This window comes from Citrus sinensis, chromosome 3, assembly GCF_022201045.2.
Source record: "Citrus sinensis cultivar Valencia sweet orange chromosome 3, DVS_A1.0, whole genome shotgun sequence".
Taxonomy (NCBI): Eukaryota; Viridiplantae; Streptophyta; class Magnoliopsida; order Sapindales; family Rutaceae; genus Citrus; species Citrus sinensis.
In genome coordinates, this window is record NC_068558.1 from 3,734,943 (window position 1) to 3,746,359 (window position 11,417).

At 34.0% G+C, this 11,417-nt stretch overlaps 1 protein-coding gene across 6 annotated transcripts; it reads right to left on the reverse strand.

Moving 5' to 3' along the window:
* Window positions 1–1,095: 1,095 nt before the first annotated feature.
* Window positions 1,096–4,747, reverse strand: LOC102628528 (serine/threonine-protein kinase AFC2). 6 transcript variants are annotated; one of them, XM_006476845.4, is made up of 12 exons: window positions 4,541–4,747; window positions 3,718–3,913; window positions 3,435–3,461; window positions 3,183–3,336; window positions 3,020–3,068; window positions 2,810–2,924; window positions 2,459–2,550; window positions 2,204–2,360; window positions 2,058–2,122; window positions 1,874–1,971; window positions 1,690–1,792; window positions 1,096–1,601 (listed from the first exon to the last, which is right to left on the reverse strand). In XM_006476845.4, the coding sequence occupies exons 1-12, from the start codon at window positions 4,628–4,630 to the stop codon at window positions 1,455–1,457; spliced, it is 1,293 nt and encodes a 430-aa protein (XP_006476908.2). In that variant the 5' UTR covers window positions 4,631–4,747; the 3' UTR covers window positions 1,096–1,454. The 6 variants fall into 6 exon arrangements, with proteins under 6 accessions (XP_006476908.2, XP_006476907.2, XP_006476909.2 ...); XM_006476844.4 differs by having other exon boundaries at window positions 4,532–4,746; XM_006476846.4 differs by lacking the exon at window positions 3,718–3,913 and having other exon boundaries at window positions 4,532–4,694.
* Window positions 4,748–11,417: the final 6,670 nt, after the last annotated feature.

The following is an 11,417-nucleotide window of genomic DNA, read 5'->3' on the forward strand; positions in this document are numbered from 1 at the left end:
AATCAAAGATGCTGTCCGGCCGATGGATAGATGTTTTGCCTTTTGCGTGTCAACTCTTTAGGACTCCCTTTCGGCCGTTCTGGAGGAGGAGGGAAATAAGGATTCGTTTATTATATTTTTCTAAAATGGTGTAATGGTGTTTAAAAATAGTAACTGAGAAGGAAAAGATGTTTTTAAAATTATATTTGTTTTTATAATAAAAGCGAATTTGATGTCATTTTCTTAATAAACAAAAAAAAAAGAGAGTTTTGAGTTCATTTATTGAAATGAATCAGTGAGACATAATTGAAATAAATTAATGCAGCGAGACCGGCTTTTCTGTTTTCTTCTAAAATCATCTTTAATAGTTTCTCAATTTTTTCGTTCTAATTTTCAAAACATGTGAGAGATTGTAACCATCTTTTGCAGCATTTTGTTTATTTTTTTAAATGAAAATTATACCACTCACCGTAAACTTTTTTTTTTTCCATCAACTTCTTTCATGGAAGTTGTGATCGTATAGACATATATAATTTTTGTTTTTTTGTTTCGACAGTTATTCCAAATTTTCTTTTTCAGGTTTTGAACTCCCAACTAGTTTTGACTACGATATTTATGGAATGCCATATCCCATGTACAGAAGAATCTGGTCCGATGGTCAATCTTCTATTAACTTTTGTTAATCCTCACCACTCCAGCCCACTTTGCTTGGCCCTTCCATCATGCAAGTTATATTGTTGAACATTTGTTTGTTGTGTCTACAGCTACACCATTTTTCAAGTTTCGAATGTAGGAACTTCAAAGTGAACAACCAACATTGCACTAATTGATAAGGCCTATTCGTTGTAATAGTAGTATCGCATGCACGGCTCAAATAGATTATGCGCACTTCCTGTTAAAAATACTAAATTTCGCCTCTCATGAACCGGAACTTCCTCACAGGCATCACACCTCAGTAAACAGACATTATACCGTATTCTAAGTTCGTGCTCTTAGTGCTCTAGCAATTCACAAATCGAGAAAATGCACAACTCATGCTGCCTAGGAAGAGTGCATCAATGCCATATATACTAATCAAGGTAACCTTTTTGCTGAAAATAGGAAAAATCAAAACCCTCAAACAAGAAGAAATCATTTCTGCATATGAAAATAATTTCTGCAGATACAAAAGATCCAATATTTTACACTTTGGTTAGTCACATTTGTAGGCAAAATCATGCCAAGAAACTAACTCCACCATGTACAACACATACCTAGGTCTTTTGTTGGGTGAAGAGGAAAATCCTCCACCCTTTTTCCCCCACAAATTCCATTTCTTAATGTCAAATATTCACAGTGCCTCAGATTTGGGTTAGATAAGTAAGAACATGCAACAGCACAACAAAATAGAACAACCCAGATCCCACAACTGTGATACTTGGCTTCTAACCACCGCATATTGCAACCGGAGAATTGTGTAACAAGTATATGGGTACCTATCTCCTAAGATGATCTCTTGTAAAAAAGGGATGCCTAAGAGCTTCACGCGCAGTTAGCCTGTCCGTAGGATCATACCTAAGCAGTCCTTGCAATAAATGTGTAAGATCACCAGCTGAATGGTCAACGTGCTGCATTATTAGGTTCTGGCAAAATGAGGCAATGCAGTCAGTACACCTAAAAGCAAGACAATAACCCTTAAATTCCACAAAAGAACCATATGAAAAAAGGAACCTGAAGACGAGGTAGCTTCATCACAGATTTAATACTTTCCCTAGAGGCTGCACCTTCTGGCCAGTCCAACCTACCCCTTCTAACATACTTCTCTGCATGTCGGCTGAGAAAATTCACGGCGATAAATACTATCAGTGGGTTGAGATCAGTGAGCACTTAAAAAACTTTGGAGAAGATCACTCACTCTACTCTCTTCAGCATATGTTGAGGCAAGGGACCAAGCACCCGTTCCATCATCGCAAGGTGTTCCAAGTTCTCATGAGTTTGGAATAATGCCTCACCCTGTGAGAGGATTACAAAAACTCCATAAAACTCACAATGCATAAAGAAAAAACAAAAAACAGATTCCAAATAAAGAATACACGTACCGTGCATAACTCCACTAAGATACAACCAACACTCCATATATCACATGGGTAAGTCCACCCAAGTCCTAGAAATAAAGATCATAGTCAGTCAGCAGATCAATAACAATTCTGTGGTACAACAAGAAATAGGTAGAGAACATATTTACCAAGGATAACCTCCGGCGCACGATAATGTCGGGTGGATACAATGTAGTTCTGATCTGGGCGCTCATAAGTTGTGCTGCCAAAATCAATCACCTTAATAGCACTTGACTTTGGCATTCTTTTAAAGTAGGAAGAATCTTTTGGTGTGTGCAAAGAACTCTGCAAATTCAAGTACATTTAGAAAAAGAACAATGTCAAAAACTCGGAACGTGAAAGAGTATACTAGCGAAAATAAGTAAAGAAAACCATAATAATACCTTGTAGTCAGGAACCTTAATATACTCGGAAGAAACAAGTAGAACGTTCTCAGGCTTTAAGTCAGTATGTATCATACACAGATCATGCATAACTGCAAACATTCATAAAATTAATGTCATTAGGAAACAGTCGAAACAGCACCAGGTTAACAGACAGGTTTGCTTAGTGCAATAGTGCAATTTTTAAAAACTCCAACCAAGGTAAAAACTATTTCTGCATATAACGGTTGAACAGGTATAAAACAAGAAAACCCATTCATTTCATTGACCATAGCTAATTGACACCAGCAATAGAAAAAAGGAAACACATGATTAATTGAAAGAAACTAGCTTTAAGTAATTACTACACACATGCTATACATTCCAACAGTTGTCTGGCAATCTCACGGACAAGATCAATGGGAAATGAGCGATAATTGTTTTTCCGTAGAAAATCGTATAAGCTAGATCCAAGCTTCTCAAACACCTGTTGAAACCATTTGAATCCATCCAGAAGTCTTAACCCCCAAATTATGTGTAAATTGGGGAAATTAATTCATCACAAAACAATCATATACTTACAATACAGATATGGTTACGATAGTCAAACCAGTTCCGTATTTGCACACAACTGCAAGGAATAAACCCATTCAACCATCGCACATAATTTTAGGGAAACTTGTTATTCCATATCCAGCGATGTCAGTAAAGCAGGAAATAAATTAAACCAACTGTTAGCACTCACCGGTTGCCACCTTTATCATGTTTTGCAAGTTGTTGAAGTACTTCAATTTCTATCATAGCAGCCTCACGATATTTCTTGATCCCACGAACAATTTTAATGGCTACCATTTCTTTCCTCTCACGATCCCAGCATTCCAAAACCTGACCGAAGGTTCCTGTAAAAGAAATGATCAAGAATAAGATGCATAACATCAGAAAGTGAACAGAGAAACCATTGTTAACAAAGGATTTGAGGTCTGTTCAATAAATGTACCTTCACCCATTTTGCTGTGAATCTTATCTGCAAATGCAGAAAAGACAATGTAAGTAATCAGATTGAACATGTTACACATCAGAACTCTATTTCTGAGTGCCATGGTTAGTAAAATATACATATCTACCATTAAAATACCAGAAGAACCTCTCATTCTCATGGATAGAAAATTAGGTTCACCAAAAGAAGTATAACATTATTAACCCAAATAAAGTAATTACTCTCTCATTAAGGACAAACTAATATTATTGATTGAGGCAGATAATGGTAAAAGTGTAATTACAGCGAGAAGTTAAATTTTCTCCAAGCGCAAACATATAATGGCCATCTTTGTCATCCTCACGCCATGGGGGAGAACCATTTCGAGCCACTCCCTTTACAAATAGAGAAGAACTAGTGACATGGTCTGAGGGAGCTCTTGGAGGTGCAAAGCTTGTTACATTCCCAACCTCTTGTCCACAAAATAATCCTACCTGAGCCTACACACAGCCATTCATTCATTTGTACCACTTAAAACATATATCAAATTTCCTCCCTATAACTCCATCCCCTTGGTACATCATACAATCCACGCAGTCATTGGCAGGTATAACCAAAAAAAAAAACGTCATAGCGAAATATAGATCGATGAATTAAATACAACAGATTAAAAACACAAAATATATTTCAAGTTATGCAAAAAACTTCCAGTATCGCAGGCTGATCATTTGTGGAATTAATTATATATGTTTTCAAGGCATTAACATCTCTAGCAATGATTTGAACAAATCAACAAAAAATTCGACCAAGATATTTTTGCATAACTATTTTGATTCGATACTGCTAAATAGTCCATCGATCCTAATTCTCCAAGAAAGAAATAAAAAAAAATTCTAAGATTCTTATAAAAGCTATCCATGATCTATCCTAAACACCCAAGAGAAGGGGGGAGATGCTACGAAATAATTCAGATCCAAACAAAATAGGAATAAGCTTCTAATTAAAACTAAGATCATATAAAATACTAAAAATTAAAAAAAAATCAGAGAAATATACCAGATCCATACGCAAATTCAGGAAAAATAAAAATCGCAAACAGAGACGAAATCTGATGATACCTTCGGTACCTGAGGCACGTCCCAGCCCAAACGCGCTCGCTTACGAGGACGCCGATCCAGATTCGAAAAAGGAAACTCCGTCACGCGCTCCATCTCCATGATCGCAGCTCACGGCGAGGAAATAAGAGAGAGATCGAGATCTTGATGCGATTGAAACGAACGAATAAAATAACGAAGATAAGAATTTTCTTTGTTTTGTGCAGCGAATAGGGGAACTAATCCTACTTTTAACCTACCAACTCGATAGGCGGGGGCGGTTTACGGGAGATCAAGCCGTACGCGTGTCTTGTTTGTAGCCGTGGGTTCGACTCGGATTTTGTCTAATCAATGCTTTGGAATGGAAGGAATCGGTTTGGAATTAACCATGGTAAGGTTCGGGCTTAGGTTAGGTTTTATCGTGGTTAAGTTAGCTTTCGGTGATAAGAAAAAGTTTCTCCATTTTTTGGCACGTGCCACACGCGCCGTGAGAATAAAGGTTGGTTGGCTCCACTCAACATCGACAGTTCGACACCATGTAAAATTTTTTGGGCTAAAGATACCCCTTTCGTACCGTGGCTCCAGCCTCCAGGTTAAGCGTTAAAAACTTGTTCAGACCCCGGTCCAGTACCTCATGATGAAGAGGCAGATCATGGCACAATCACTAGTAGGGTTGGCAAATTAAAGACTTAAGCCAGATTTTTTCGAGCATAAGCCCAGGTAAGTTATTGAGAATAAACTCGAAATTGGATCCGTGCCTGAATTTTTAATAAGTAAAAAGACGAAAAATATAAATACAAACACCTAAAATCTAAATGAACCCTAAGGCTGTATTTATTTTTTAAAGTGGGAGTGAGGAGCGTGTATTCCTCATACTTCAGTGTTTACTTCAATAAATTGGAGAAGAATTAAGAATCCACTTCCATCTCTCCCTTTTCTATCTTTTTTTTTTTAAATTTAATTTAATTTAATATTTAATAAAATAAATAATATTATATTTAACTAAATAATAATTTGTATTGATTATAAGTTAAAATTACTTAAAAATAATATTATTATATTAATAAAAATTACTATATGCTATCTTTATTTAATAATATAATATTATTATATTAGTTTTAAAAATAATAGTACTATATTTATTTAATATTAATAATAATAATAATAAATAGTTTATTCTAAGAAAATATTAATTTTGTACTAAATAATAATATATTAATAAATAATAAATTTAATATAATTATATAAAATAAAATAATGTTTCATTTTATATTTATCCTTCTTTTTATTAAATTTACTATAATTATATTTAATAAATATTTAGATAATATTATTATATTTAACTAAATAATAATTGGGTTAGTAATATTATTAATTCTCTATATACCATCTTTATTTGAAAATATAATATTATTATATTTATTTAAAAATAATAGTATTATATTTATTTAATATTAATAATTAATACTAATAAATAGTTTATTCTAAGAAAATATTAATTTCATACTATGTTAATAGTAAAAATATTTCATTTATATTGCCCTTATCAACAATTTTTAATTTATATAATTAAAATTAGAATTAATAAAAAATTGTGATGTTCATAATTAAGAATATTAATAATTATTATAAATTTACAAATATAATAAAATAAATGTTTATTCATTAAATATTTTTTTTATTAACTTTGTAATTAAAAACTATAATTCTTTAAATAAGGATAAAATTATAATTTGAAACTATTTACTCCCAATCCAAGACAAAGTAAACACATAAATTAAATTTTGATCTCCATTTCATGCTTCCATTCCAGTGTAAGTAAACAACCTACTCTTACTCCCACTCCACACTCTGAATTCTAGAATTCCCACTCCTGAATATTCTCACTCCAATCCAAAAAATAAATGCTACCTAAATTTCTTTCTATAACGAAGCAAACACAAGCAGTGTTGCTGACTGGCGCGGCTCCAACTCTCCAACCTCTATGCCTGCACGAACTTCCATGCTTCACTCCATCTCCAGTGTCACAACTCACAATGTCTATCTTTCTCAATGTATTGAAACGATAAGCTATTCTCTATGTATTAAAAACCAGCATCTGATTGCAAAATAAAAAAAAGTCGTGAGTGCTCTGACCACCATTTGATAGGCCTTACTAACTGTTCTCTAGCTTAGAGTTTTATCGGTTTTTTTTTTTTTTTTTTTTTGTTTTTGGCTCTAGCATGACAAATGACAAAACAAACATGGGCATAGTCCAATTTGCGTAACATGACAAATGACAAAACGCTTCGGTTATTATAATCCTTTTCAACGTAGCCTCATCAATGCATAAGACTACTTTGAATTGATCAAACCACTAAGATATTGATCTTTGTCAATTTTGTCAAATGCGATTTGTCCGCCTTCTCGATCTTCTACAAATATTATATATCAACCCCACCGCTCAAAGCAAATAAGGGTCGACAAAAAAAGATTTTGCAAAAAATTAAGGATATATTTTATTTTAATTTTGAAAAAGCATTTTAGGTAATTAAAAAATTTGCACTAGAGTAACAATAAGATCAATAATAATTTATAATTACCTGTCTAAAATTTTCTATTTGGTCGGATACCTGATGAAAGCTGATGAAGAGCCGAAGAGGTGTTCTACTTGTATTTAAAAGAAAAGCCATTAGGATGAAATTCGTAACCAGTCCTGGATTATATTTCAAAAGAAGTTAATTTACAATCTACATCCTATGATTCTAAGAATAGGACCGCGCTGATGATACCCGGACATGAATATTGATCAAATGACAACAAAGGGGATGTTGCAGCAGGAGCAGGGGGTTACTGCCTTATTAAAGATAAATTAGTTTAGCTAAATGAGAGAAGAAATTTGTTGTTGCAGCTGAAAACTAAGAGCTAATTGCGGAAAAGCAAGAACAAAAGAAAAGAAAAGGCAGCAGACTCGTTTTTTTGGAAAAAAAAAATATATATATATCTTTAGTTTGGTTGGTCTACATACTACAACATATCTATGGGTCTGAAGAGAAAAGAGAAAAAGAATATTTATTACACTCCACACTTTATTTGACTGTATAAAAAGACCCCAATATTTTTAAAAAAAAAAGAGTGGGACTAGTGCCACTTTGTGAATGCCTCAAAGTTAAAACCCCCTTTCTAATTAAGTCTATTAAAATATTTTAACACTTTCAAAATTAACAAAAATATCCGCATTCAAAACTTATTCCTTTAAATCTCATTTTTCAACTTTTTTTTTTTTTTACGATTTTTCTATGATGTTGTATGTATTTTTATAGCACTAAGTGGGATCATTATAGACGTTTAGATTTAAATATTTTAATCTTAGTCATTCATTCAATATAATAGATAATTAATTAAAAGATATCATGTAATTCATAAGTTGCTGGTAAATTTCTTATCCTTCCAGCTACAATTAATTTTTAATCAAATTAAATCATTAATTTTATTAAAAATTAAAGCATTTCTTCATGAATGGATGAGATGGTATCAAACAATTTCTTGAGCCGCAGTTCTAGCGTCTACCATACTTCATAAAATAATAAATCAACACCAATCATATGGTTTAAATCAATACCAAAATGTAATGGAATAAGCAATACTTGACAAGAATTCAATTTCAAACAAAAGAACTTGAGATATTATATTTTTTCATTTCTCTTTTTATTTTTATTTTTAAATTTAAAATCACTTGTTTAACGATTTGTTAATTAATCTTATTATTTTTAAAAAGAATTACATTTTTTTATTAAAAAATTAATATATACTGTTAATTAGATCTAAAGGTAATAAGGTATATATCTTTAGGGAGATTATTACGTTAGATAATTATATATGTTAGTAGTCATTTAATAAAAATTCAACGGTTATAAAAATAAAAAAATAATAAAATTATATTATTTTTACAGACGTTCAAATTTTTATCGACTGCTACGTAATAATGTATGTTATAAGAGTACGTTTCATAACAAAAGCTTATCTTTAGCGTAAAAAATTACAGCACCTTAGACGCACAAAAGCCATTTCAACATTTTTTTTTGTTTCCTCTTTTTCGCAGCCAAAGTTTTTTTTTTTTGGGACCCTGAGTTTCTGCCATCGATGGTAATGGAGCTTCAGTATCACTCCCCAGCCAAATCTTTAATTTTGTTTTGAGGATTATTGGCATGATTCGGTGTAGTGGCAGCCATGTGCATGGCTTGTGGGTTATTGGAATTGTATGGGTTGTGACGTGGCAGCAATGGTGGTGGCTCGGCTTGGTGTATGGTCGACTTGATGGGGAACGTGCATATTAGTCCGGTTTTGTGGGGGCTATTGGTGTGACGGCTGCATGGTGGTGTTTTTTAGATGGCGGCGGTGGGTTAGAGTGTGGAATAGTTTTCGGGTTAGAGCATGTGGCGGTGGTTTGGATGGGCTGATGGGTAGACGGCTGTGGCATGGTGGTTTGGTGAGTGTTCAACTGCGGCGAGAAGCCATAAAGGCCGAGCAAGGTGTTGGGTCTGGTTCGGCCGCGAGACACTGAAGATTTTTGACTTTTGGAGCAGGGTGTCATTAGAAATTGTCCTCTTAAAGTTATAAATTGCCAATAGTCCGATTCTTTAAATTAATTTTAAATTTTATAATAAATTTCAATATAATATTAATTGTAAAATATGTCTAACTAGCTAAAAAAATTTAAATATTTAATTTCAAAATATAAATTATTTTATTTATTATATTTATTTTGAATTTTACCACCTTAAAAAATGACACCCACAATAAGTACTCTGAAAATGAAACCACCACCTTGTGACATAAGAATTAAGAAATATGGAAGAATTTGCAGCTAAAATCGATCTTAATTCATCCATTTCCTCTTCACTCACTTGTTTTGATCATCTTTGTTAACAAATTGCTTTTCTCCACCTTCAAAACAAGGCAACAAAATCGTACCACCTTCACTATCAAAGCTTCCAATCATAGTCAATCTCCATCAACTAGGCTTTCTCCCGCATCGCTCTCTCTATGCCATGGCTCAACACTGGGGGGCCCTGTCATGCTTCTGCACTTAGGCAGGGTGCCAACAGTTGTAGTTTCCTCTGCTGAACCAGCTAAAGTGATCTTGAAAACCCATGACATCGTCATTTCAAATAGACCCGACTCGAGTATCTCAACGAGACTTTTGTATGACTACAAGAATGTGTCCTTGCCTCTTTACGGCGACTACTGGAGGCAAATGAGGAGCGTATGTGTTGAAAAAATAGCATATCTATATGCTATTTTGAGGGCACATTTTGAGTAGATCCCACATAGCGAAAGTGAGAAATCTTGTGAGGTTCGGATTCTATTCCATTAATACTTCAAAAGTATAATTTTATTTTCTCAAAATGGTGCTTGGGTGAATGAGAAATTATCTCTCAAAGTTCACCATTGAAGTTGGAAATTTAAAAGGAAATGAGCCCTATCCCACATGGAAAAAAGAAGCCAAGGGATTAGTGTTTAAATATAAACATTTAACCATACATAAATAAGAAATTTTAAGATAGAGGCTCTCTCCACATGTGCGTTCTACGTACGCGAATGTCAACTCAAAAACATCCAAACTTGCATGGCACGTTTTTAATTTCCTTTCAAATTTTTTATGACAGCTTCACAATTATTTTTGTGCTGCTGTTACCTACCCACATGAGTATAAAAAGGCACCATTCTCTTCTGTTTTTGAACACACTAAAACCAGCACATAGAGCACTTGCAATTTTTCTTTCATCCTTCTTTCGTCTTGTTTTCTGATCGAGTTTGCCGCTGTTGTGGTTCACCGAATTTACCTGTCTGTGCTTGACGGGAAATTCGTGCCCGTTGTATTCTGGGAAGCAGTTGCCAACAGATTTTTTATGACAGCTTCGCAATTATTTTTGTGCTGTTGTTACCTACCCACATGAGTATAAAAAGGCACCATTCTCTTCTGTTTTTGAACACACTGAAACCAGCACACAGAGCACTTGCAATTTTTCTTTCATCCTTCTTTCGTCTTGTTTTCTGATCGAGTTTGCCGCTGTTGTGGTTCACCAGATTTACCTGTCTGTGCTTGACGGGAAATTCGTGCCCGTTGTATTCTGGGAAGCAGTTACCAACAGATTTTTTATGACAGCTTCGCAATTATTTTTGTGCTGTTGTTACCTACCCACATGAGTATAAAAAGGCACCATTCTCTTCTGTTTTTGAACACACTGAAACCAGCACACAGAGCACTTGCAATTTTTCTTTCATCCTTCTTTCGTCTTGTTTTCTGATCGAGTTTGCCGCTGTTGTGGTTCACCAGATTTACCTGTCTGTGCTTGACGGGAAATTCGTGCCCGTTGTATTCTGGGAAGCAGTTACCAACAGACCTAAAGCATTTCAGCAGGTGATAAATTTATTTTAAGGAAACTGAGTTGCAGGCCTCGGGTTTTATTTTCTGTTTTGATTTTCTTTTCCCTTCTGTTTTTCCAATTGTTCATTCATAATTTCCAGTTGCTGTTTACGTTGCTTTAGTTAAATTACCTACTGGTTTTATTTATTTTAACTCACTGTGTTATTATTCTTACAATATGTGCTCTGCATCTTCTTAATCTGAAAAGGGTTCAGTCATTTCGATATGTTAGAGATGAAGAGATAAACTCAATGACCCACAAAATCAAAGAGTCTTGTTCATCTTCTTCTCCTGTGAAGTGTTGTCTTCGCTCACAAATTTAAGAAGCTTGTGGATGATTTTAGTCAAATGTTGGGTGTTTTTACCGCACAGGATTTTATTCCGTAGCTTGATTGGCTTAATAATGTGACAGGTTTGAATGCAATAAGTAAGACAAGGTTTACTGATATCTTTCTAGATAGAATTCTTGATATGATCAGATGACAAAACAAGGCACGGATA

Bases quoted from the DNA above. Each gene is read 5' to 3' on its own strand.
- LOC102628528 (XM_006476844.4), bottom strand. From the start codon at position 4,630: ATGGAGATGGAGCGCGTGACGGAGTTTCCTTTTTCGAATCTGGATCGG. The intron at 3,462-3,717 runs GTAATTACACTT...CTGCATTTGCAG, and splicing joins AGAAAATTTAACTTCTCGCT to ATAAGATTCACAGCAAAATG. The intron at 1,793-1,873 runs GTGAGTGATCTT...GAATTTTCTCAG, and splicing joins CATATGCTGAAGAGAGTAGA to CCGACATGCAGAGAAGTATG.